This window comes from Sorex araneus, chromosome 11 (genome assembly GCF_027595985.1).
Source record: "Sorex araneus isolate mSorAra2 chromosome 11, mSorAra2.pri, whole genome shotgun sequence".
Taxonomy (NCBI): domain Eukaryota; kingdom Metazoa; phylum Chordata; class Mammalia; order Eulipotyphla; family Soricidae; genus Sorex; species Sorex araneus.
This window is the reverse complement of record NC_073312.1, coordinates 29,009,397-29,035,328: the sequence shown is the minus strand read 5'-3', so window position 1 is coordinate 29,035,328 and position 25,932 is coordinate 29,009,397. Positions and strand designations below refer to the sequence as shown.

The window sequence follows — 25,932 nt, the reverse complement described above, 5'->3', positions numbered from 1 at the left end:
TAACTCAGGTTTGATCCCCGAGATCCCATATGGTCTCCCGAGCTCACCAAAAGTGATCCCTGTGCTCAGAGCCAGGAATAAAACCCTCAGTACCACTGGGTGTGGCTCCTAAATGAAAAGCAAGCACAGGGTTAAAGGCACTTACCTAGTAGACAGCCAACCCTAGTTAAATCCCAGGCACCCTATATGGTCCCCAGAGCCCCTCCAAGAGTGAATCTTGAGTACAGCACCAGGAGTAAGCCCTGAGCACAACCAAGTTCGGCCCCCAGACTCAAAGCCCTGAAGAGAAAGCATGGTGCTTTGGACAGTGTCTCGGCCCCGGAGACATGCCGACCTTTCTAAAGCAGTTCCTTCATTTTAGAATAACTGAGTCGCCAGGTGCAACACGGACATGATCCTTTCAGGAAGCCAAACTTGCAGTCATGGTGCAGAGAAGGAGCCTGTCCCTACTCCTGAGACATACTTTGACTGCCCCGGAAGTGATCAGTGTGCAACTTTATCTCTAGAATCATTTCAGATGAAGAGAGTTCAGCTGGGCTGAGCACATGCTCTGCATGCATTAGGCCCAGGTTTGCTCCCTGGCAACCCTATAGATCCCCAAGCACAGCCAAGAGTAGCCTCCAAGCACCTAAGTATATACCCTAGGGGGGGAAAATCTAATAAAATCTTGTTTCTCTTGTTCTATCCTAGCACCTCCCCTCCCACCCGGGCTGGAGCGTTAGCACAGTGGGTAGGGCATTTGCCTTGCATGCGCCGACCTGGGTTTGATTCCTCTGTCCCTCTCAGAGAGCCTGGCAAACTACCAAGAGTATCCTGCCCACACGGCAGAGCCTGGCAAGCTACCCATGGCACATTCGATATGCTAAAAACAGTAGTAACAAGTCTCACAATGGAGACGTTACTAGTGCCCACTCAAGCAAATCGATGAACAGCGGGTCGACAGTGCTACATCCTAGCCCCACAGAGTGGGCTTTGCAGCCCAAAACTGGGGCGACAGTAGGAACCATGCTTTACACCACTGTCAGCCCCATCCCCCCACCCCAGCCACGAGTAGAGCATTCAGAGAGGAGCTTGTGAGGGTGGCTAAGAGTGTGGTTCAGTAGAAGCACCTGCCTTGCCTACCTGAGGCTTCATGTTCAATCCCCGGCTCTGGGCCATGTTGCCAGGCGTGGTCCCTGACGAAGCTGGGCGTGGCCCATTGCATCACAGAGGGTGCGCTGCCTGGCACTCCAACAAACTGCCTTTTTTGGTTAAATTTTTCCACTGTTAATTTGTTACTGATGGTTGGAATAGAGTATTATTTTATTGCTGCTCAGGATCAAACAAGACTTCAGGTATGCAAGGCAAGTGCTCTGCTGCTAAGCTGTGTCCTGCCTCTTACAAATATTTTTCAATTAAATATCTAACCAGAGGAGCCAGAGAGATAGCACAGATGATAAGATGCTTGCTTTGCATCCCACCAATGCTGGTTAGAATCCTTGACCCCACACATGGTCCCCTGTGCACCTCCAAGAGCGACCCCGGAGCCCGGAGCCAGAAGTAAACCCTGAGCATTGCTGGGTATGGTCACCTCCCTAAAAAAATTCTAACCAGAAACGAAGGTGGGATTGTTACTGAAGAACAGTTTGATCTCACACCCCCAGATCACCACCGAGGTGAACTTTGAATTGCTGTTTCCAAACAAGGGGAGTGGATGAACCAGCCACTTCCACACCACTGGGGGAGTGATGACCTATAGAACCAGAAGCTCCTGTGTTATTATTACATTAGTGCATAAGAGAATTAGCCATGGTTTCCTGTGCCTAGGTATTTTTGTGTATATTAAAGTCATCGCTTTAAGAAAACATTTTGTGTATATTAAATTTTTGTGCTTAAGTGGTTTTTTTTTGTATGTTAAAGCCAGTGCTTTAAGAAGCATAGTATTTAAAATATTGCACTTGGGGCTGGAACAGTAGCACAGTAGGTAGGGCGTTTGCCTTGCACTCGGCCGACCCGGGTTCAAATCCCAGCATCCCATATGGTCCCCTGAGCACCACCAGGGGTAATTCCTGAGTGCAGAGCCAGGAGTAACCCCTGTGCATCGCCGGGTGTGATCCAAAAAGAAAAAAATAAATAAATAAAAAATAAAATAAAATAAAATATTGCACTTGTAAAAAGAAAGTAAAGTGAAATTTATCAGCTACACAGGCGGGGTGGGGGGCTGGGGAGGTGGGGGAGTAGGGGGGAGGTTTACTGTGGTTCGTGTTGGTGGAATATGTGCACTGGTGAAGGGATGGGTGTTCGAGCATTATGTAAATGAGACTTAAGCCTGAAAGCTTTGTAACTTTCCACATGGTGATTCAATAAAAAAAAATTAAAATTAAGAATAAATTAAAAAAATTTTTTTTAAATAGGGGGCTGGGGCTGGAGCAATAGCACAGTGGGTAGGGCATTTGCCTTGCACTCGGCTGACCTGGGTTCGATTCCCAGCATCCCATATGGTCCCCTGAGCACCGCCAGGAGTGATCCCTGAGTGCATGAGCCAGGAGTAACCCCTGTGCATCGCCGGGTGTGACCCAAAAAGCAAAACTAAATAAATAAATAAGTAAATAAATAAAAATAGGGGGCTGGAGTAATAGCACAGCGGGTAGGGCATTTGCCTTGCACGTGGCCAACTTGGGTTCGATTCCCAGCATCCCATATGTCTCCTGAGCACTGCCAGGGGTAATTCCTGAGTGTACAGCCAGGAGTAATCCCTGTGCATCGCCAGGTGTGACCTGAAACAAAAAAGCAAAAAAAAAAAAAAAACCAAAACAATAAAATATTGCACTTGAGGGGCCTGAGAGGTGGTACAGTGGGTAAGGTACTTGCCTTGCACATGGCCGACTCAGGTCTGATTTCCGGCACCACATATGGTTCCCCCGAGCTGACTCCAGGAGTGATCCCTGAGCAGAGAGAGCCAGGAGTAATCCCTGAGCAGTTTAAAACCAAAACAAAATGATACTTCATCATAAAAGAAGTAGGAAACCTCCACCCCGTGAAACCCACCCCATGAAACCCCTTGGCCCTACTGCCCACACTCTGCTGAACTCGGGTCACTTCAGAGGAAGTTCCCTGCAGGCCCTTCCCCTCCCACCCCTGCTCGGGAAGTGGATCGTGCTACTAGTAGAGATGGAACAGGCTCAGGTGGACCCGGGTGTGGGCTGCAGATGGAGGGAGACGTAGATCCCAGAAGTTGACCCAGGCGAGAGACTCCTCCACTTCCTAGGGACCACCACGGGGAAAAGAAGGCTGGAAGATAAGGACAGAGCTGCAGAATGGCTGACGACAGAAGGGACAGGGGCCTTCCCACTCACCGTGCCCTCCCCAGACCCCAGGGGTGGTTGTGTCCTTTCCTCATCCTGCCCCCCGGCTGCCTTCCTCACAATGGAGTCCATTGCTGAGGCGGGAGGGGCACCCTAGGGCAGGCGGGGGAGGTGGAGCAGCCCAGCAGACACCCACAGGGAGCCTGGCGCCCAGCATGAGTCAGACCACCCCGGCTCCCCCACCCCCAGTGTGCTCCTAGCGCTGCCTGCCTGGCTGGGGTCCTGGAGACCTTCCTAGAGTTTGCCCAGATACCATCATGCAAGGTGGTACTGGGGACCGCCCTCTTCCTTGGGGTCGGAGGCTTCCTCGTGTGGATTGAGAGGAAGAGAAGGCGGAAGTCAGCTTGGGGAGGTTCACAGGGCCGGCCGGAATGCCGCCAAGGTAAAAATGACAACTGGATCAAATCTCACTTTAGCCGCTTCTCGGAAGACAAGTTGCTTCGGAAGAAAAGTGGCAGCAGCATGGGTGTCTCCACGGCTACCAGCAGTGTCGCCACTGCCAAACAGTGTGACAGCATCTGCGGAAAGGCCACCCTTCAGAGGGAATCTCTTAGCAGCGTGAAGGAAGGGGTAGCTGGGACCCCGGTGGTCCAGAATGGCCACAGGGAGAGTGGGAAAGTCTCGGGCACAGAAGATGGCATCTGGGCTACCGTGGCCGCCTGTGCCAAAGAAATTGATGCTAAGGGGCGGCAGCTGGCCAACTCCATGATGAACTGTGCTCACAATTACCAGCAGTCGGGCCACCTGGAGAGCAAGGACTTAAGCCCAGAGATGCTAAAGGCCTTTGAGGACGTGGAGATGAAGACGAAGACCAACTTCATCTCCCAGGGAGAAACCGGCATTGCTGGAATGAGCCACCCATCGTCCTTCCACAGCCAGAGCAGCCAGAGCCCCCGGAGCCGCCAGAGCCAGCAGAGTTTCCACACCCAGCAGAGCTACCACAGCCACCGCAGCGCGCAGAGCCCCTACAGCCCACAGAGCTACTACAGCGCCAAGAGCCACCAGAGCCCTCAGAGCCACCACAGCTCCCAGAGCTACCATAGCCCACAGAGCAACTTGAGCCAGCAGAGCCACGGGAGCCTGCAGGGCCACCAAAGCCAACAGAGCCACGGAAGCCTCCAGAGCCACCAAAGCCAGCAGAGCCACGGGAGCCTCCAGGGCCACCAAAGCCAACAGAGCCACGGGAGCCTGCAGAGCCACGGGAGCCTCCAGGGCCACCAAAGCCAGCAGAGCCACGGAAGCCTGCAGAGTCACGGGAGCCTCCAGGGCCACCAAAGCCAGCAGAGCCACGGGAGCCTGCAGGGCCACCAAAGCCAGCAGAGCCACGGGAGCCTCCAAAGCCACCAAAGCCAGCAGAGCCATGGGAGCCTCCAAAGCCACCAAAGCCAGCAGAGCCACGGGAGCCTCCAGGGCCACCAAAGCCAGCAGAGCCACGGGAGCCTCCAGGACCACCAAAGCCAGCATAGCCATGGGAGCCTGCAGGGCCACCAAAGCCAGCAGAGCCACGGGAGCCTGCAGGGCCACCAAAGCCAGCAAAGTCACGGAAGCCTCCAGGGCCACCAAAGCCAGCAGAGCCACGGGAGCCTCCAAAGCCACCAAAGCCAACAGAGCCACGGGAGCCTCCAGGACCACCAAAGCCAGCATAGCCACGGGAGCTTCCAGGGCCACCAAAGCCAGCAGAGCCATGTGACCCTCCAGGACCACCAAAGCCAGCACAGCCACGGGAGCCTCCAGGACCACCAAAGCCAGCACAGCCACAGGATCCTTCCAGACCAGCAAAACCAGCAGAGCCACGGGAGTCTCCAGGACCACCAAAGCCAGCAGAGCAACCTAAACTCTGTACAGGACCAGAAGAGCACCTAACCGCCCTGCAAAGTCAGCAGAGCAACGCGAACTCCTAGGGCCACCGGCCCGAGAGCCTCCTGCACGCCTCCGGGCCCACAGAGCCGCCCGCAGAGCTGCAGAACTACAGTCTGCGCACCTCGCCACACACGCAGCTGCCCCTCCCCCCGCAGGGCTGGCACGACACGTCTGCCCATCTCCTCTCCTCTGGGGAAGCCTCGGGAGCCCCGGACCCGGGGCTGCCACCAAAATACCTCCCTCCTTGGGACCCCACAGGGATCATGGGCACCTTTGGCTGGGGTCTGCCCCAAAGGGTTGATGGTCCCTGCTGGGCTGCTGGCAGGAAGCGGAGCCACTGAGCCTCAGAGGCCCTCCCCCGGAGACACACTGAGAGAACAGATGAGGCAGATCCCAGGAGCGGCTCAGACCCCCATGGCTGCACACACCTGGGATGGAGCCAATAAAGCCTTGTCCCCCTCCCTCTGCGTCGGGATTACTCTGTGACCACCTTGACCGGAGCAGCGCTGGGCAGAAGGCCGCTTCCTCTGTCTCTTCCCAGGGCTGATTTGAGACTCCATCAAAGAAGTTCCTCAGGTCTCAGGTTTGGGGGGGGCAGGTGACTGTGGGGACCCCAGCCCTCCAGCCCCGCTATGGCCCGGGAAGGAGAAAGCACCAGGTCGGGAAGGAAGGGGGAAGGAAGAGCGATGGTTCCCAAGTGGCGTGAAGTCCGTGGGAGGAAGCCCCCTCACCATGCCATCCCCGCTCCCGTTTCTGAAGCCGGGGTCTGAAACGGGCAGATGGATGGAAGCTCCCTCTGAGGACTGAGCTGCGCCCCGCCCAGGACCCTGCATCAGAAACGACACTGTCGTTTGTGCAGTCTGGAGGAGGGCTGTGGGGGGATTCCCCAAGACCAGACTGTCTGTGCAAGTTTTCTGTCAATCTAAAATTACTTCAAAGTCGAAAGCGTGCAGATGTGTAGACCATGTAGTTATGGCTAAGTCAAGTCAAGATTTTATTGCAGTTGTGCTACCAGAAAAATGGCTTCAGCCCTGTTAACTCAAGCACGTGCGCTTTGGGTTTTTGTTTGCTGGTTTGGCGGCCACGTCAGTGTCTGTGCTCAGGCGGTGCTTGGGGGACCCTGTGTGATACCAGGATCCAGACCTAAGTCAAGGCCATAGCCGCATGCTCGGCAGGTACTTCAGCCCTTGCTCCCCCAAGTATGTACTCCCTCCCCTTTAAGTTAGTATTAATCACTTCTGAAATTTAATTTCTTCTCAAAGTAGCTCTCAAAGTCCGCTGTTCATCGATTTGCTCGAGAGGGCACCAGTAACGTCTCTTTTGTGAGACTCGATGTTACTGTTTTTGGCATATCGAATACACCAGGGGTAGCTTGCCAGGTTCTGCCGTGCAGGCGGGATACTCTCGGTAGCTCACCTGGCTCTCTGAGAGGGACGGAGGAATTGAACCCGGGTCAGCCCCGTGCAAGACAAACGCCCTACCGCTGTGCTATTGCTCCCTCGCTCCTCCCTCTTCTCAAAGTAATGCTTGTTTTTAAACAAACTTGTTTTTCTGAGTAGCAAGAGCAAATGTCACTGAGTAGCAAACCTGCAGGCTACATTCTAAACTGTGCTAGATAATTTATAACGAATCTTAGTTACAGGGTTAGCTGACCTTTCAGAAACTATTTTAATTATTGAAGAAGCTGTCATATATTAATTGTTGTACTCTTAGAAAGCATTTGGTGGGGGAGGGGGTGATGGGGAGCTCTCCAAAGTAGTGCTCAAGGGTCCAAGGGCCACTCCCAGTAATATTTTGCCAATGGTGAGGTGCTTTCAGTGATTGGACCCCAGGACCAACCTGCGTACTCAGGGCCTCCAGGGTCATATTCTGCGATGTGGTGCTAGGGATGGAGCCTGGGTCAGCACACGCTGGGCATGCGCCCTCACCCTTCTGCTGTCTCCTGGATCCCCAGGAAGAATCTCTTTATTTATTTACTATTATTATTTTTTTAATTTATTTATTTTTTAATTAGTGAATCACCATGAGGGTACAGTTACAGATTTATAATTTTTCGTGCTCGTGTTTCCCTTATACAATGTTCGAGAACCCATCCCAACACCAGTGCCCATTCTCCACCACCAATAACCCCAGCATCCCTCCCACCCCCCAATCTTATTTCCCCCCACCCCACCACGCCTCTGTGGCAGGGCATTCCAGTTTGTTCTCTCTCTCCAATTGGGTGTTGTGGTTTGCAATAGGGGTGTTGAGTGGCCATCGTGTTAAGTCGCTAGTCTACTTTCAGCACACATCACCCTTCCCCCATGTGGCCTCCAACCACATTTTACTTGGTGTTCCCTTCTCTATCTGAGCTGCCTTTTCCCAAGAATGTGAGGCCAGCTTCCAAGCCATGGAGTCAACCGTCTGGTACTTATTTCTACTATTCTTGGGTGTTGGTCTCCTACTCTGTTATTCTATATTCCACAGATGAGTGCAACATTTCTATGTCTGTCTCTCTCTTTCTTTTTCTTTTTCTTTTTTTTACTTATTTTTTTTTCTTTTTGGGTCACACCCAGTGATGTACAGGGGCTACTCCTGGCTTGCACTCAGGAATTACCCCTGGCGGTGCTCAGGGGATCATATGGGATGCTGGGAATTGAACCCGGGTCGGCCACATTCAAGGCAAACGCCCTACCTGCTGTGCTATTGCTCTAGCCCCTGTCTCTCTCTTTCTGACTCATTTCACTTAGCATGATACTTTCCATGTTGATCCACTTATATGCAAAGTTCATGACTACATTTTTTTCTAACAGCTGCATAGTATTCCATTGTATAGATGTACCAAAGTTTCTTTAACCAGTCATCTGTTCTAGGGCACTCCGGTTTTTCCAGATTCTGGCTGTTGTAAACAGTGCTGCGAAGAACATATAAGTGCAGATATCATTTCGACTATACTTACTATTATTATTTTTGGTTTTGGGGCCATACCTGGCAGTGCTCAGAAGTCACTCCTCCCCGTACCCTCTCTCTCTCTCTCTCTCTCTCTGGCCAGGAAGAATGCTTTCATGACCCAGTGATAGCATATACAAAGAAGGTGCCTGGGGCTGGAGCAATAGTACAGTGGGGAGGGCGGTTGTTTTGTATGCCACCAGCCCAGATTTGGCCCCCAGCATCCCACATGGATCCCAGATGCTCCCCCCGCACCACCAGGAGTGATTGCTGAGCTCTGAGCACAGAAACAAGCCCTGAGCATCACCTTCTGTGGCCCAAAAACCAAACAACCAACAAACAACACATTTAAAAAAAAAAGGCAACAAAAAGAAGGTGCCTGGCTGCTAGACCCTGAGTCAGCTGGGGTGCAGCTGGGATGCAGGGGGTACGTGGGTGTCGCGTCTCCATGTTAAGTCTTTGTTAAGTCTTCAGTCTGTGAGAGCTCACCAGAGGAAGTTGCTGAAGCATTTGACCAGCAATCCTCATTTCTTTTCTTTTTAGTTTGTTTTTAGGCCACACCCCAGCAACACTCTGGCTCCTTCTGGCTCTGTGTTGGGGTGGGGGGATGTCACTCCTGGCAGTATTCAAGGGGCCGTGTGGTGCCAAGGGATGGAGCCCAGGCCTCCCACAGGCACAGCAACTACCCTAGCCTTCGGAGTCATCTCCCAACCCCCGGAATGCTCATTTCCTCCCGCTGGGATTACACAGACCAGAAAGTTTTGCCCACAGAAGTTTGAATTTTTTTTTTTTTACATGACAAACCGTTTACACATCTCCACAGTACTAGGTGTCATGAACGAGGCCAGTGTGGGGAGGGGGTGCCCCTGTCCAGGTGATTTTTTTTTTTTTTTTGCTTTTTGGGTCACACCTGGCAATGCACAGGGGTTACTCCTGGCTCTGCACTCAGGAATTACTCCTGGCAGTGCTCAGGGGACCATATGGGATGCTGGGAATTGAACCCAGGTCAGCCGCACGCAAGGCAAACACCCTACCCACTGTGCTATCGCTCCAGCCCCCAGGTGATTCTTGATGATGTTGGATCAGTGCTATGCTCTGAGGACAGGTGTGGTGCCAGTGGCAGCTTGGGGGGTAAGGAAGCAGGAACAGGGGACGGTGTGATCGAGAAGCAAAAGGTGGGAGGAAGAAAGGAGAGCGGAGACTCTAACACTCAGAGCCAGGAAGATCCGGAGACCACAGCCGCTGAGTCTGCCTTCCGCTGACGGGAGAGCCCGCTGGAGAATCTTTGCTTATCCCACAGGTGTGGGTTCAGGAGGTTGAAGGGTTCTGAGGACCTCTGTGCCTTTGGGGGCGCTCACCGGATGGTGCTCAGGGAGCCGTGTGGTCCTGGAGAGGAACCTAGGGCCGCTCTGTGTGTGCAAAGCCTGTGCTCTGGATCTTGGCGCTACCTCCCCCACCCCCTCTGTTCATTTTGGAGGGGGCAACAGGGAAGGACAAAGATGTGCCAGGAAGGAATGCCAGGGAGACTTCTCAGAGGAGGTGGCAATAGCGGCAAACTCAGGTTCCTCCACAGGAGTTCCTGGCACATCACTGGTCCTAATCCAACCCCAGCCCCAGTCCCACGTCTCTGGAACTGGGACAGTGGCTTTCCAAGTGAACTGTCTGCCCCCCCCTCCAGAGGGGGTCCAGGGGAGCTGCCCTCAGACCCTGCCAGTTTCTGATAGAGGCTGAGCCTTCCTCCACCCCCAGCATCAGCACAGCTCCACTGAAACACTTGCATCTCAGTTTGCATGACAAATTGCATTTCAAGCCCCATAACCCTGGAGCCGGAGTGGTAGTGCAGTGGGTAGGGTATTTGCCTTGCAGGCAGCCAACCTGGGTTCGATCCCCGGCATCCCCTATGGTCCCACAAGCCCTGCCAGGAGCCAAGAGTAATTCCTTCATGCAGAGCCACCACCACATGTGACCCCCAAACAAAATATCCCAACAGTGCTCAGGGATGACTCCTGCCTCTGTGCTCAGGAATCTCCTGGGGGGGCTCGGGGGACAATATGGGACACCGTATGCAGTGCTGGAGATCAAACCAGTGTCATCGCTAGGCAAGCAAGCGCCTTAGCCCCTCCCCGGACTTCTTGCCCCCACAACAACGTTTTTAGGGTGTTGGGGTGCTGATAGGAGGAAGTTTAAATTTGTCCAAAACGTTTGCCCAGGATCTCTAGTTGGTGAGGGCTGCCTTGAGAATGAGTCCCGGCTTGCCACGTACGGTGCCTGTACCCCTCCCCTGCTCTGCTCCTTTTCCCCCTCTTCTCTCAGCCCTCCGCACCCCACCATCTGGGACCCTGACTGTTTCCTCTCCTCTGCGCCCCTCGCCTGATCCCAGACCCCCAGCCAAGGAGGAGGGACTAGTTTCTGTGACCTGTCACAGGGCCCTCCTCTTCTCTTCCCTCCCCTTTCCTCTCTTCTCTCCCCTCCTCTCCCCTCCCATCCTCTCCTCATTCCTCTCCTCCCCTCCCTTCCCTTTCTTGTTCCCCTCCTCTCTTCTCTCTCCTCTTCTCCTCTCCCCTCCTTTCCCCTCCCCTCTCCTCCCCCACCCCCTCCTCTTCAGGCCAAAGGTGGTGTTCAGGGGTCACTAATGCAGTGCTAGAGATGGAATCTGGCTGCCTGCTCTGTCCCTTTGAGCCATTTTCCCAGCCTGCTGTGCGTTTTCTAGTTTGAGCCCTTTATTTATATATTTACCTACCTTTTTTTTTTTTTGAGGGAGGGCACACCCAGCGATGCTCAGGGGTTAGTCCTGGCTCTGCGCTCAGGAATTACTCCTGGCGGTGCTTGGGGGACCATATGGGATGCTGGGGATTGAACCCGGGTCGGCCACGTGCAAGGCAAATGCCCTCCCTGCTATAATATCGCTCCGGCCCAAGTTTGAGCCCTTTAGACAGCCCTCTCAGGTAGGACTGAAATGAGTTTATTGCTATCCCACAGGAAAGAAAAAGGATCAAAGAGACAGGCAGACCGGCTGGCTCTCAGGTTCTGCACGCGGGAGACAGGGTTCCATGTCTGGTGCAGGAGCTGGAGGGCTGGGGAACCTGGGTTCGAAGACCAGAGTGCTTGGTTTGCATGTGGGAGCCGTGGGTTGGATCCCAGCCCCAGAAAGGAGAAAAAAATCCGAAGACTCGGCCACAAAAGTGGGGGCACAGGCCCCCTGCCGGCTCCCTCTCCCCTCCTCCCGGGAGTCCCTGGGGTCGGGTGCTCGGATCATGACCTGGAGCGGCTGGGCACCCGGAGTGTGGGCTTGGGGCAGCTGCACCACCCACCTGCAAGGCCTCGCTGCCCTGTGCTGAGACTGGCTGCACTCAGAACCCCAGAAGCATCTGGAACTCACCACCAGAATGAGAGGTGATGGGCCCCTTTGGGAAGGAAGGTGGCCTTGGCGTTTGGAGAGAGGAGGCAGCAATAGCATGACCTGCATGTCCCTGAGCCCACATTTGGGCGGTTGGCGGGTCCACTGTGGCAAGGTGGGCTGCTCTCCGAAGGGGGTCCCTGGGCAGCTGGGGGTATTATGTCACAACACCAACGGAGGCTGTGACCGACAGCTGCTAGGGGACACGGAGGAACCAGCCCCGGGGAGGAACACCCCACAAAAGCTGCAGGCTAGTCCCCTCAAGAAGCTCCCTGATGAAAAATGGGCCCGGACGACTGGTCAGTGGCTGGAATCAACCGCAGTGTGTGTGGGTGGAGGGTAGGTAAGATAGAGAGGAGACCTGTACGACAATAGCAGGGAATGATCAGCTGGACAAGAACTGAGTATTACAAGTAGGTAAAGGGATATTCCTGATAACCTTTCAGTATCAATATTATGCGAACCACAGTGCCCAAAAGGGCGGGGGGAGAGGGAGGGAGGGAAGGAGGGAGAGGGAGGGAGGGAGGGAGAGGAAAAGCACCTGCCATAGAGGCAGGCTGAGGGGTGGGGTGGGGAGTGATGGGAGGGAACCTGGGGACACTGGTGCTGGGAAATGTACACTGGTGGCGGGATGGGTGTTGGAACACTGTATGACTGAAACCCGATCATGAACAGCTTTGTGAGGGTCTATCTCACAGTGATTCTGTTAAAAAGGAAAGAAGCATCTCCCTGATGGAAACCATGGTGGGTGGCGGCAGCGCACGGCAGGGATGTGGGATGTCGGTGTCCAGTGAGTTTCTCCAGGCTTCACTCAAGGAACTGGGATGGTGCCGTAAGCTGAGTGGAGAAGGCTGGTGGAGTGACGCCCACTCTCCGTGACACCGTGTCTGTCCCCTGCAGGCTGACTCACGGGAACGACCTCTCTCGGGGCCCGTGCCAAGACAGCTGCCCTGCTTAGAGCCGCCCGCCCACACAGCCCCGTCTGGCTTAGACTGTCGGCGAGTGCCACGTGCAAATGCGTGGCCCTTCTCTGTCAGTTTCATGGCAGGGACTTGGGCTGCTTCCTTCCTTTCCTGTTTCTTGACACACTTTGCTTTACCAGTAATCTTGTCATGCTGAGGCCAGACAGTGGGCACTTGCCTCGCATGTGACTGGCCCACATTTGATCCTCAGCACTTCATATGGTTCCTGAGCCCGGCCAGAACCAGAAGTGATCCCTGAGTACAGAGCCAGGAGTAAGCCCTGAGCCCTGGCCGGGTATGGCCCAACAGCCAGAAAGAAAAAGAAAAAAGGAAAATCCGTCAATAGTGTGCACTCGGTCATTGAAGAAAAAAACTGGTTTTTTTACCCCCCAGTGGACTGTTTTATGGGAGTGCATGTTTCACTCCATTATCTCCCACTTTCCTTCCTTTTGGTTGTTATTATTGTTGCCATGTCCAGAGGCATTTGCTCCCCTGCTGTGGAACCTACGGGTGCCATGCCTCAGGTAGTGCTGTTTGCGCACTGGGCCCAGGTGCTTGCGGGAGGTCAGGGGGCTCCTTCCTGGCTGTGGTGCTCCCTCGTCTTTTTAGGTGTGGCGCACCTTGGGATCACATGCTTAGTTTGGGTGCTCACACAGCCAGCTGTAGCGTGGCCAGAAATTCCTGGTGGTGCCACAATCACTGACATCAGATTTGCCAGGATCGCCTTTAGGACCGGTGGGAGGCTCCAGGGATCAAACTCATGGCCTCGTTATCAAGCCTCCCTGAGCCGTCTGGGGAGAGCCCAGCAGGCTGGAGCCTGTGCTTTGCAAGCAGGAGGTCCAGATTTGATCCCCAGTCCTGCACGCCACCCTTTCCTGTCCCCCTGCTCCACATCACTGCTGAGCACCGCCAGGTGTGACCAAATAAAAACCCAAAAAGAATGTGAAATAAGATGCGAAGAACCGGGTTTGGCACTGTAGTAAGAGCACATGTTTGCATGGGTGGGACTCTGGATTCAACCTCCTACACTGCAAAAACAAAGCAAACAAAGCAAGAAGGGGCCAAAGAGGAGAAAGAGGAGAGAGGAAATTAAATTAAAAAAAAAAAAAAAGAGGAAAACGACATTAACATTCTCTCACTCTCAGCTGTTACGGACCAATTCCTTGGTCTCGTGGACAGAGAGGGTTGGCAGCTTTCACCTAGACCATTAGAAATCTCCTGAGGGACTGATCAAACAGGAAAATGCGAAGTCCAGTGAAATCTGGGTGAAGTAACCTTTCACCCAGAAAATTGGCAAAAGTTTGTTCTCCCAATGCCCACTATTGGCATGGGTGAGCACTGATTCGTCTGAGCTGATGGGAGGAGCTGGCACAAGGAGAATCGGGCGACTCAGCACAACTCACGCAGGTGTCAGAACCACCCGGAAACTGTGACATGTACTTCCGAATTGTTTGTGTCATAAAAAGCACAGGGACAACAACAGAAGAGGGCTATGCTGGCAATAAAACATCTTTCTCATTTTATTCTCGTTTGTTATGTTTCAGGGTCCACATCAGGCAGTTCTCAGGGCTCACTCCTCACTCTGTGCTCAGGAATCATTCTTGGCCATGCTTAGGAGTCATACGTGGTGCTGGGGGGCCAGACCCAGGTCAAATGCATGCAAGGCAAGCACCCAAGCCCCAAACGATCTCTTCAGCCTGGTGAAACATCTTAAGTTAGGAAGGATGTGTACAGCAGGGGCCAGAGAACAGCTGCAGAGAACAGAGTGGGTCTGGTTTAGGGCCCAGAAAAGAGAGAGAGAGAGAGAGAGAGAGAGAGAGAGAGAGAGAGAGGACTAACAGCATATACATATTGTAGTAGTTTTTCAGGAAAATAGTGCATATTTCCAAAGTGTACAATTTAGGAACATGGGAAAAACACATGTGGCAGATGTGGCTACTATCTGGGGCCTGTATTTACTAAGTACGGTAATGAAGGTCAAGGAGGCTAGGGTGGAGAAGGACTTAGTCAATGGTCTGCACTGGCCAGTGCTGCTGGGCCGGGCTGGGGGTGCTTGTCAGAGCATCAGTGTTAAGCCCAGCCTCATCAGAACCCACAGAACTCAGCAGGGCAGCTTGAGCTTGTCAAACCACCCAACTACGAGCCTTAAGGCAGTCTGAGTTCTTCCTAACCCCAAGAGCCCTTCTAAATTTTCTGGAATAAAAAGCTGACGACCATGAAGAGAAGGGCAAAATTGTTATAACTTTGATATTTGTAGGACCAGAGTGAGTTCAGGGCGTTAAGGCGCTATGAACCCTGAGTCCCTCCAGAGTGACCCCTGGGCACAGAGCCAGGAGTAAGGATGTGGCCACCAGATGTGGCCCCATCCTCCCCCCCGCAAAAAAATAATTAAAACCAACTTGACATTTATAATAAAATAAGAAAACATTTTGCCCTACATGTCCTCAAAGGGAGAATGAAAAATAAATCATATTCTGACCTCACAAGAGGACACATAGCAATTAAAAAGCTTGAATCAGTGCTATAGGTATAGCTGTGGACAAAACAGAGCATTATGTCGGTCAGAGCGAGAGCTCAAAGGGCTGGACTGCTTGCTTTACATGTACAAGGCCCAGGTTTGATCCCTGGCTCTGTATGGTTCCCTGGACACACCAGGAATGACCCTCAAACATCTCACTGGGAGTCACCCCTGGTACCGCCTAGATGGTCCCAGACTGAAAATAAAGAAACTAAAAAAACGTGGTGACAGCCAAAATGGTAAATGGTGCATTTTAGATAACTGAGTCGATGTCTGTAATATTGAAAGTGGCAAACTCTGGAGCTGGAGAGAGATAGCACAGGGGTTAAGTTACTTGCCTTGCACGTGGCCGACATGGGTTCGATCCCCGGCACCCCATATGTGTGAGCGGGCTCTGTGTGTGAGCTGTATGTGTGTAAGAGATACAGAACTGTGTGTGTGAGAGCTGGGTGTGTGTGAGTGAGCTGGGTGTGTGTGTGTGTGAGTGAGCTGGGGGTGTGTGTGAGTGAGCTGGGTGTGTGTGTGAGTGAGCTGGGGGTGTGTGTGTGAGTGAGCTGGGGGTATGTGTGAGTGAGCTCTGTCTGTGAGCTGTATGTGTGTGAGAGAGAGAACTTTGTGTGAGTGAAGTGGGTGTTGTGTAAGCTGGGTGTGTGTGTGAGCTGGGTGTGTGTGAACTGTGTGTATGTGTGTGTGACTGAGCTGTGTGTGTGCAAGAGAGAGCTGTGTGTGTGAGTGAGCTCTGTGAGAGTTGTGTGTACGTGTGTCTGAGAGAACTGTGTGTGAGAGAGAGCTGGGTGTGTGTATGAGAGAGCTGTGTGTGTGTGCAAGAGAGAGAGCTATGTGTGAGAGAGCTGTGTGTGAGAGAGAAAGAGCTGTGTGTGTGAGAGAGAGAGCTGTGTGTGTGTGTGTGAAAGAGAGCTGGATGTGTGAGAGAGAGAGCAAGAGAGCTGTGTGTGTGTGTGTGTGTGTGTGAGAGAGAGAGAGAGAGAGAGAGAGAGAGAGAGCTGGGTGTGTCGTGTGTGTGGTGGGCTGTTGCCCTGGAGGTTCACCAGAGCCCGCGCAGGAGGGCTGATGCTGATGGCGCTTCTCTTGCAGGCATCGTGGTCCAGGGCTCCAACGGGGAGTTTCCTTTCCTGACCAGCAGCGAGCGCCTGGAGGTGGTGAGCCGAGTGCGCCAAGCCATGCCCAAGGACAAGCTCCTGCTGGCCGGCTCCGGCTGCGAGTGTGAGGCCATCATACCTGGGATCAGGGGGCAGGGGCAAGGGGTGCTGGCTCCGTGGCCCCAAGGCTGGGTTCAGATACCCCTTCTGTCTCTTCTGCACACCTCCCTGTCCCCCCAGGCCTTCTTCCTCCTGCCCTCTCCCCTCCGTGGCCTGTAGGGAAGACCCCCTCTTTCCCTTGCAGCCACTCAAGCCACAGTGGAGATGACCCTGAGCATGGCCCAGGTCGGGGCTGACGCCGTCATGGTGGTGACACCCTGCTACTACCGCGGTCGCATGGACAGCGCTGCCCTCATTCACCACTATACTAAGGTGGGTGGGGTGGGGTGGGGTGGGCTTGGGCTTAAGGACGGGGACTCAGAGGAGGCTGGGTGCTCCGGAGGCCGTCTGGGCTGGAGAGGGCAGAGGAGCTGGGGGCAGCGAGTGAGTGACTCCCCTGAAGAGGTGAGGGCTGCCAGCAGGCTTAGCTTGTGCCTGGTGGATAGAAAGTGCTCGATAAGGATCCCCCATCTCGGGGCTGGAGCGATAGCACAGTGGGTAGGGCGTTTGCCTTGCACGCGGCCGACCCGGGTTCTATTCCCAGGATCCTATATGCATCCCATATCCCAGCACCCCTGAGCACCGCCAGGAGTAATTCCTGAGTGCAAAGCCAGGAGTAACCCCCTGTGCATCGCCAGGTGTGACCCAAAAAGAAAAAGAAAAAGAAAGGATCCCCCATCTCTCTAGCTCCACTGACCACCTGGGTCCCTACCACTCTGCTGTCTCGTCCAGGAGATGGGCCTGTCCTGGCTGTCCCTGGGTTGCGTGGGTGGTGGGCCATGCCTCAGTTTCCTGGGCTTCCCTCTTCTCTGTGCCCCAGGTGGCCGAGCTCTCCCCGATCCCAGTGGTGCTGTACAGTGTCCCTGCCAACACGGGGCTGGATCTGCCCTTAGAGGCGGTGGTCACGCTCTCCCAGCACCCCAACATCGTGGGCATCAAGGACAGTGGTGGCGACGTGAGTGCTGGCGGCCCCAGGAGGCGGGGGGGTGGTGCGGGGTGTGTGTCTCTCTTTTCTGACTGCAAGGCAGCCTGGGACCCGCTTCAGTTCTGGCCCCAGCTACTGTTTGGGTTCTGTCTGTCCCGTGGGTACTTGGGGCTGCCTCGGAGCTTCGGGGCCTCCTCTCACCCCGGGGTTTGCTCTTGCAGGTGACCAGAATCGGGCTGATGGTTCACAAGACCAAGGGGCAGGATTTCCAGGTGTTGGCCGGCTCGGCCGGCTTCCTGCTGGCCGCCTACGCCGTGGGTAGGCTCCTGCCACTGGCAATCGACATGGGGAAGCTGTGAGCGTCGGGGCTGTGTCTATGGAGGGCCTTGGTCAGCCCGGAAATCTCGTGACCTGGCTCACCACTGCTGGTCACTGTCCCGTGTGCCTCTGGGGGGGCGGGGGCGGGGGTGGGGGAACCTCCTTGGTTGGAGGAAGAGAGCCGAGAAGCATCTGAGGGCCGTTTGCAGGGGACCCTAGTGCCTGCTCAACCTCACCTGGGGGTGGAGGCTTTGGGGTGCTCCCTGCTGGCTCGGAGGCCCTTTCTCTCTGTCTCGCCTGATGAGGTTCTGCCCCGGCCCGGAGCCCTCCACGCTCCCTAGTGGATCCGCTGCTCTGGTCTGTGTGGCTTGTGGGCCCTTGGTGCAGGCTGGAATGGAGTCCTGGAGGGGAGGGCCAGGGAGGGACCCCTCCCTTCCTCTGAAGCCCTGGGCAGCTGAGGTTTGCCTGATTTCCCTTCCATGGGGCAGCCCCACAGTGCTTGGAGAACCAAGCCGCCTCAGATACCGGGCCCTGGGATGGTGCGTGCATCGCATGTGCTCCAGCCCTGAGCGCCGTCTCCCCAACCTCGAGGTACTTCTCCTGTGTCGGGATGGGGGGCAGAGCAGAGCGGGGGGACAGGAGGATAGGGCTGACTCTCTTCTTCTTGATCTCTAAAGAGATGGGCTTGTTTGGGGCTCCTTTGCGCATATTTCCAGGTCAAAGCCTTTATAAACAGGGCAAGGGAGGGGCTGGAGCAATAGCACAGCGGGTAGGGCGTTTGCCTTGCACGCGGCCAATCCGGGTTCGATTCCCAGCATCCCATATGGTCCCCTGAGCACCGCCAGGGGTGCTCCGCCTGAGTGCAAGCCAGGAGGAACCCCTGTGCATCGCCAGGTGTGACCCAAAAAGAAAAAAAAAGACAGGGCAGGGGAAGAAGCCCCAGGTCTCCCCTGAGAGTGGGGCGGATGAGCAGGGCTTTTTGCCCCCAGCTCGGGGGGGGTGGGGTGCTGAGGCGGGATCTCAGCTCCTTGGTCTGTTCCCTGTGTGGACATGGTGCAGGGCATGGTGCGCAGTCCCTGGGTTTCTACTCCGTAGAGCAGGGAGATGGTGCGAGGGCAGGTGAGCGCCAGCTCAGATCTGACGCATGCCTTTCCCAGCCGGGATTCTGTAAGTGGCAGCTGGGTGAGCCCATCCCAGGCGCTCCCTCTTTCCAGGTCGCTTCCAAACCAGCCTTAGGAGCACATTCGGCCAGCAGACGCAGCAGGGCCCTCACGGCCTGTCTGTCTTCACTGCCCAGATGAGAGTGGCCAGGACTCGAGAGTGGCTGCGGATGCAGCCCATGCAGCCCTGGGGAGGGAAGCACCCGGCCGCCTCGTCTGCTCCCGTCCCACCTCCCACCTCCCAGGGGGTTGCGCTTTGGCAGGACACAGACTCCATCTGCTCTGGGGCCCATGAGTTAGCAAGCTGTTGGACACGGGACCTGTCCCCAGCTGTGGGACTTTCCCCTGCGGAGTGGGGGTGCAGGCCTTAGGTGTGTCCTTGCATGCTCCCTGCCCTCCTCAGCACGCTGGATTCTCTGCCAACTGTTCTGTCCACTTCCTCTCTGTCTCTGTCCCTGTCTCTGTCCCTGTCTCTGTCTCTCTCTCTCTCTCTCTCTCTCTCTCTCTCTCTCTCTCTCTCTCTTCCCCCCTCACTTGCTTTCTTTCTCTCCCTCTCTCCCTCCCGTTCTCCCTCCTCCTCCCCACCCTTCTCCCTCTTCTCCCTCCTCTCTCTCTCTCTCTCTCTCTCTCCACAGAGCATGTGTGGCTCTGACACAGCCGTGCAGGGCCATCGAAACTCCCAGCTGGCCTCCCCAGAGGGATGCTTTGGTTTGCAGGGACCTGCCTTGGCGGGGTTCTGAGCAGAGGCGCTGGCTGATGTTTTGTATCTCGCTCTGTCTGGGGCAGGAGCTGTCGGGGGTGTGTGTGCCCTGGCCAATGTCCTGGGCGCTCAGGTGTGCCAGCTGGAGCGACTCTGCCTCACGGGCCAGTGGGAAGATGCCCAGAAGCTGCAGCACCGCCTCATTGAGCCCAACAGCGCGGTGAGCTCCCGGCCGCGGGTCTGTCCCTGCAGACGTCCCAGGCAGGCACAGGCATCCCCGGGCAGGGTCTCCTCCCCTTTCAGAAAGCCCTTGGGGAGGTTCCAGCACGGATGCTCCTCAGGTCTCCCCAGAGAACCTTGGTTTCCGATCGCAAACTCAAACACCACCACTGCTCAGACAGGGCGCTGAGAAAAACTCCAGCCCTGGGGCCCAAGATCTTGGCCCCTCGGTGGCAGAGACAGAAGTCATCCTGGGGGCTGGAGTGGTAACACAGCGGTGTAAGGCATTCTGCCTTGCAAGCAGCCAACCCGGGTTCAATCCTGTCATCCCATATGGTCCCCTGAGCACTGCCGGGAGTAATTCCTGAGTGCAGAGCCTGGAGTAACTCCTGAATGTCACCAGATGTGGCCCAGACCCCTGCCCCTTCCAAAAAAAAATAAGTTATTCTGGGGTCTCCTTCAGACATGTGCTGCCTTGAGAAGGGCCCTGTGACTTTCCTAGCCCTGTGGGAAAGACGAAGGAGAAAGGAGGAGAAAGGAGGAGTTGGTAATAGCCGTTTTCAGGGTCTTGATTTCCTGGGAGGCCCATATCTTCAGATCATCTTTCTTGGGGTCCACCTGTGTTCCTCAGTCCTGTGCTAGCAAGTCAAGAGGAGGCCATGTGCCTCTCCTCCCCATCTCGTGTCTCCCCCCCACCCCCTGCTCCTCCCCCGTGACAAGAGCAGAGAGCAGAGCCAGACTGGAGGCGAAGGGCGAATGGTGTGTGTCTCCGCAGGGAGGTCTGGTTTGCTTTGCTTGGGGACTTGGGGCCACACCTGCTAGTGCTGGGGCCTCCCCCGTGCTTGCTCCCAGGGAGGCGAACTGTCACCCCCGGCACCGCCTGAGATCAAAGCTGGCTCCAGCGTGCAGATCATGCACTCCAGCGCCCCCAGTCACCTTCGCCCCACGGCAGGGCCTTCTCATGGGTTTCCAACTTTTCCTCTTGAAATGATCACACAGACCTGTTTGCCTTGTCCTGACCTGAGGGAAAGCAGGAGGCTGTGCCATTAAGCGTCACAATAGCTGCAGGTTTCCACAGATGCTCTTCGTCAAGTCAAGGGAACTCAGGCCAGGGATCTGGCTCCATGGTTGAGCACCTGTCTGACATGTATAAGGCCTTGGGTTTGATTCCCAGTACCACATTATTATTATTATTATTATTATTATTATTATTTGCTTTTTGGGTCACACCCGGCAATGCTCAGGGGTCACTCCTGGCTCTGCACTCAGGGATCAATCACTCCTGGCGGTGCTCAGGGGACCATATGGGATGCTGGGAATCGAACCCCGGTCGGCCGCTTACAAGGCAAATGCCCTACCCGCTGTGCTACCGCTCCTGCCCCAGTACCACATTATTTTTAATGAGGAAGTTCTTTCCTGTACTAAGTTGCATGCATGCGTGTGTGTGTGTGTGTGTGTGTGTGTGAGAGAGAGAGAGAGAGAGAGAGAGAGAGAGAGAGAGAGAGAGAGAGAGAGAGAGAGAGAGAGAGAAAGAGAGAGAGCAGTTCTTGGGGATTACTCCTGGAAGGGTTCAGGAGCCATATATGGTGCTGGGGATCAAATTTAGGTCAGCTGTGTGCAGGACAAGTACCCTACCTGCTGGACTATCTCTCTGGCCCCTCCCGTGGTTTTTTTTTTTTCTTTTTGGGTCACACCTAGCAATAATGCTTAGGGGTTACTCCTGGCTCTACACTCAGGAATTACTCCTGGCGGTGCCTGGGGGACCATACGGGATGCTGGGAACAGAACCCAGGTCGACCGTGTGCAAGGCAAACTCCCTTCCCACTGTGCTATCTCTCCAGCCCCCCCTCCGGTGTTTTTAATAGTCATGAATGGGTGTTGAGTTTGTCACTTTTCCATATTAATGTAATTATTTTCTTATCTTGATGTAATTATAATTGTTGTGTACTTATCTTATTTTTTTCACCTGCTAATTAGTGTATTTCTTTAATTGATTGAATACTGAACCATATTTGCATTCCTGAAATAACCTTATTTAGTCCTGGTGTGTATCTCGTTTTCTGTATTGCTGAATTCCATTTGCTAATATTCTGCTTGGAGTTTTATGTCTCTGTTTATGAGAGCTGTCTCCCTCCCCTCCTTTTCCTTCTCCTTTTTTTCCCCCTGATTTATTTTTTGTTTGATTTTTGGGTCACACCCCGTGATGCACAGGGGTTACTCCTGGCTCGTGCACTCAGGAATTACTCCTGGTGGTGCTCAGGGGACCATATGGGATGCTGGGAATCGAACCCGGGTCGACCACGTGCAAGCAAACGCCCTACCCACTGTGCTATCGCTCCAGCCCCAATTTATGAAGTTTTATCCTGACTCCAAAATCAGGAGGAGGGGCTAGAGCGATAGCACAGCGGGTAGGGCGTTTGCCTTGCACGCGGCCGACCCGGGTTCAATTCCCCAGCATCCCATATGGTCCCCTGAGCACCACCAGGAGTAATTCCTGAGTGCAGAGCCAGGCGTAACCCCTGTGTATTGCTGTGTGACCCAAAAAAAAGCAAAAAAAAAAACACCCAAAAAAACTTCATAAATGGATTGCCAAGTGTTCCCTCTTGTATTTTTCTGGAAAAGACTTTGTAAAATCAGCATTAAATACTTCTTAGAATTCTTTACTGAAACAATTTGGACCTGGATATTTCTTTTGGGGTGAGTATTTTTATCTTACTTAAATTTTAAAAAATACATAGTTTAGGTAATAGGGTATGTGTGCAGTAGTGTTTTTATTTTTACTTTATTATTATTATGTTTTAATTTAATTAATTGTTATAAGGTTGTTCACAATAATTTATTACATTCAATATTCCAACACCAATCCCACCACCATTACACCTTACCTACCACTATTATTTTTAATTTTCCCAGCCACCACTCAAGCAAGCTGCGCAGTTTTTTTAAATTATTTTTCTGTTGAATCACTGTGAGATACACAGTTACAAAGTTGTTCATGATCAAGTCTCGTTCACACAGTGTTCCGACACCCATCCCTCTACTCTGCTGTCCCAGCTAGCCTCTGTGGCAGACACTTTTCCTCTCTCTCTCCCTCTTTCTCTCTTTCTCTGTCTCTGTCTCTGTCTCTGTCTCTCTGTCTCTCTCTCTCTCAATTGCTTTTTAGGCACTGTGGTTTGCAGTACTGCTACTGAAAGGGTATCATGCATATCAGTTTACCTCCTTTCAGCGTTCAGTTCTTGACGTTTCCAGCTATCATTGTCATAGTGACCCTGTCTCTGTTCAAACTGGGACAGTGTTTTTATTTTTTATTTTATTTATTTTTTTTTTTGCTTTTTGGGTCACACCCGGCAACGCACAGGGGTTACTCCTGGTTCATGCACTCAGGAATTACTCCTGGCGGTGCTCAGGGGACCATATGGGATGCTGGGAACTGAACCCGGGTCTGCCGCGTGCAAGGCAAACGCCCTACCCGCTGTGCTATTGCTCCAGCCCGGGACAGTGTTTTTAAAGCTACGGCACGGCAGTGGACCTCACTAAGGATAGAGGGGTCACTCCCGGAGGACCAAATGTGGCAACAACCACTTAAATGAGGATCTTCCAGTGGAGCCCCCTCTGGGTCCAGGCTGGACATCCCACTGGGTGGTTCTGCACTCCCCCACTCCTGTGGACCTGGGAGGCAGAAGGTTCCAGAACCACCAGGACAGAAAGAGGAGGCATTCCCCGGGCTCTTGTGCGTGGTGGAAGGACAGCCTGTTCTCCCTCGCAGCCCCGGGACCAAGGTTGATGTGACTGTTCCACAGCCCCCACAGGGTACAGAGGGTGCCCTCCTGTCCTGCTCCTCTCTGCTGAGCTCACACTCAGGAATGCCTGGAACACCTTTCTGCTGCCTGAACTGTAGACTCAGACACCCCCAGGGCAGCTTGATGTCACCCTATTGCCCTCCCTGCTTGAACGCAATGTGCCTCCCGCCCCTGCTATATTTAGGACTTTCCACGGCCTTTAGCACCAATGAGATCCATCCTCTCCCAGCTCTGAAAAGGGGCCAGACCAGAGATCTTCACATACCTCTGGTGGGAGGAAGCTCTCTCTAGATAGTTCCAGCACCCATGCTGGGTAGAGGTTACCGGGACATGGTGGCTGGGAGCAGACCCGGGAGGAGCGTCCCTCCCCACCCACTCCCAGGGGAGATGCCTTCTGAGGAAGCTGTTTCTCTTGCTTCCTTCCTAAGGATTCCCCACGTTTTACCCCACACCCACTTTCTTTCACCCTCTATCCCCCATTCCCCAATTACCCGTTTTCTTAAGGTTGGACGTGCCCCAAACAAACTTTATTTATATATTTATTTATTTATTTTTATATTAAACTAGAAAATACCATTTTATTTATGTGGATACATGAAGAAGAAGCCTTCTTTTAAAAAAGATTTTGCTTGGGGCTGGAGCGATAGCACAGCGGGTAGGGCGTTTGCCTTGCACGCGGCCGACCCGGGTTCGATTCCCAGCATCCCATGTGGTCCCATGAGTACTGCCAGGGGTGGTTCCCGAGTGCAAGGCCAGGAGTGACCCCTATGCATCGCCGGGTGTGACCCAAAAAAGCAAAAAAAAAAAAGATTTTGTTTTGTTGGGGGGGCCACACCAGCAAGCTCAAGCCAAACAAACTTTTATTAAGTAAAAATTATTTTCCTAATTTTTAAATAGTTGAGAATTCGTTCTTGAACTAGCCAGGTAATGCCCAAAGCAGAGAAATATTTGATGCTTTTTCTTTCCTGTTTAAAAACTCCATGTTTGAGGGGGCTGGAGTGATAGCACAGCGGGTAGGGCGTTTGCCTTGCACGCGGTCGACCCGGGTTCGAATCCCAGCATCCCATATGGTCCCTTGAGCACCGCCAGGGATAATTCCTGAGTGCATGAGCCAGGAATAACTCCTGCACATTGCCAGGTGTGACCCAAAAAGCAAAAAAAAAAAAAAAAAAACTCCATGTATGATTTCCAACGCTGACAGTAGCATTAGGCTTCCTAAAACTAAGTAGAACAAAGAAACTTCAGGGGTCCTGTTTTGCACCCCCCCCCCCTTGTTTTGCAGACCAGAGAGTTTGCTCTGGGGTCAGAGGTGATGATGTGGACAGTCAAGTTCTGGGCTCTGCCCGCGGCTCTCACAGTCCCTTCGCCTGCCCTTCTACTCCTGACTTCCCGGGCCTGGTTCCAAGGATTAGGGCTGTGGGATGGGAACCCCCCAGGCCCCCGAGCCCCAGCATTGCTGCCTTCTGCTCTCCAGCTTGGGGACTAAAGGCTGCTCTCCTAGCTGACAGGAGGCTCCTCCTCAGAAAATCAGTGGAGGTGCCTCCCGCCCTCACCTGGAGCCCCTGGCCTGCTGCTCGCTGTCTGCCTTCTGCCCGCTCGTTCTGGGTTCCTCGTCACCCCGGATGTCACTGTCCCTGGGGGAGCAGGCGGGAAGGGACACATACCTGGGGGCCTCGCTACTGGGCCTCTTTTCACACACCCTGTTTCTCAGGTGACCCGGCGCTTTGGGATCCCGGGCTTGAAGAAAACCATGGACTGGTTTGGCTACTACGGAGGCCCCTGCCGGGCCCCCCTGCAGGAGCTGAGCGCCAGCCAGGAGGAGGCCCTGCGCATGGACTTCACCAACAACGGCTGGCTGTGAGCCGGCTGGAGCGGGGGCTGCCCGGCTGAGCGCATCTCTGCCTCCTGTCCTGCGCCTGCCTTCCAGAGAGGACCGTGGCGGGCAGCGGGGGGAACAGGGCTGCTTCCCTCTTGTCCCCCAGTAATTCCTCAGCAGGCTCTGCCTTGGGCGCTCACTTCCTGCTCCCAGCCCATGACCTCTGACATCTGTGCCCCTCACTCTGGGCCCTCAGAGACCTTATTTCTGGGAAGGAGTCCCTCTCCCTGGACGCTCCCTGTGCTTCCTCCTGCCCCAGGTCTCGTGATCCCGAGAGGCAGGTGGGCCCAGGCAGGCCGAGTCTTTTTCTGGGGGGCCGGGGGGCGGGAATGTCAACTTGGAGTCGAGTTGGGCACCCAGGCTGGTAGCTGGGCTGCTCCTGAGAACCCAACTTCTGCCTCCTTTCAGGGGACACAGGAGGATGGGAAACCGGATCAGAAAGTGTCCCTGGCCTTTGAAAGGCTCCCAGCCGCATTCCAGTGCCCTTTCCTAAATCTATTTTGATTCACCGCATCCCCTTGTCTCTCCCCTGGATCCCAGCCCTCAAGCGCCCGGTGGCAGCCCTGTGGCCTTCCAGAACTGGTCACTCATGACACCTGGTGGCCAAACACAGCATTCTCGACCGCTAGCCTCAGCAGCCCGGTCTGAAACACTAGGGGAGGGGAC

General features: G+C 54.2%; 1 protein-coding gene across 2 annotated transcripts in view; it reads left to right on the top strand.

Annotated features, from left to right (window-relative positions):
* Positions 1 to 25,927, top strand: part of HOGA1 (4-hydroxy-2-oxoglutarate aldolase 1) — a 29,672-nt gene extending 3,745 nt beyond the window's left edge. The window contains exons 2-7 of one of the 2 annotated variants that reach the window (XM_055119279.1): positions 16,105 to 16,233; positions 16,414 to 16,541; positions 17,089 to 17,223; positions 17,415 to 17,511; positions 19,458 to 19,591; positions 25,102 to 25,927. In XM_055119279.1, the coding sequence (XP_054975254.1) occupies positions 16,105 to 16,233; positions 16,414 to 16,541; positions 17,089 to 17,223; positions 17,415 to 17,511; positions 19,458 to 19,591; positions 25,102 to 25,251 (773 nt within the window). In that variant the 3' untranslated portion in view covers positions 25,252 to 25,927. The remainder of the gene's footprint in view (positions 1 to 16,104; positions 16,234 to 16,413; positions 16,542 to 17,088; positions 17,224 to 17,414; positions 17,512 to 19,457; positions 19,592 to 25,101) is intronic. The other variant, XM_055119280.1, reaches the window with a different exon arrangement.
* The last annotated feature ends 5 nt before the right edge of the window (positions 25,928 to 25,932 follow it).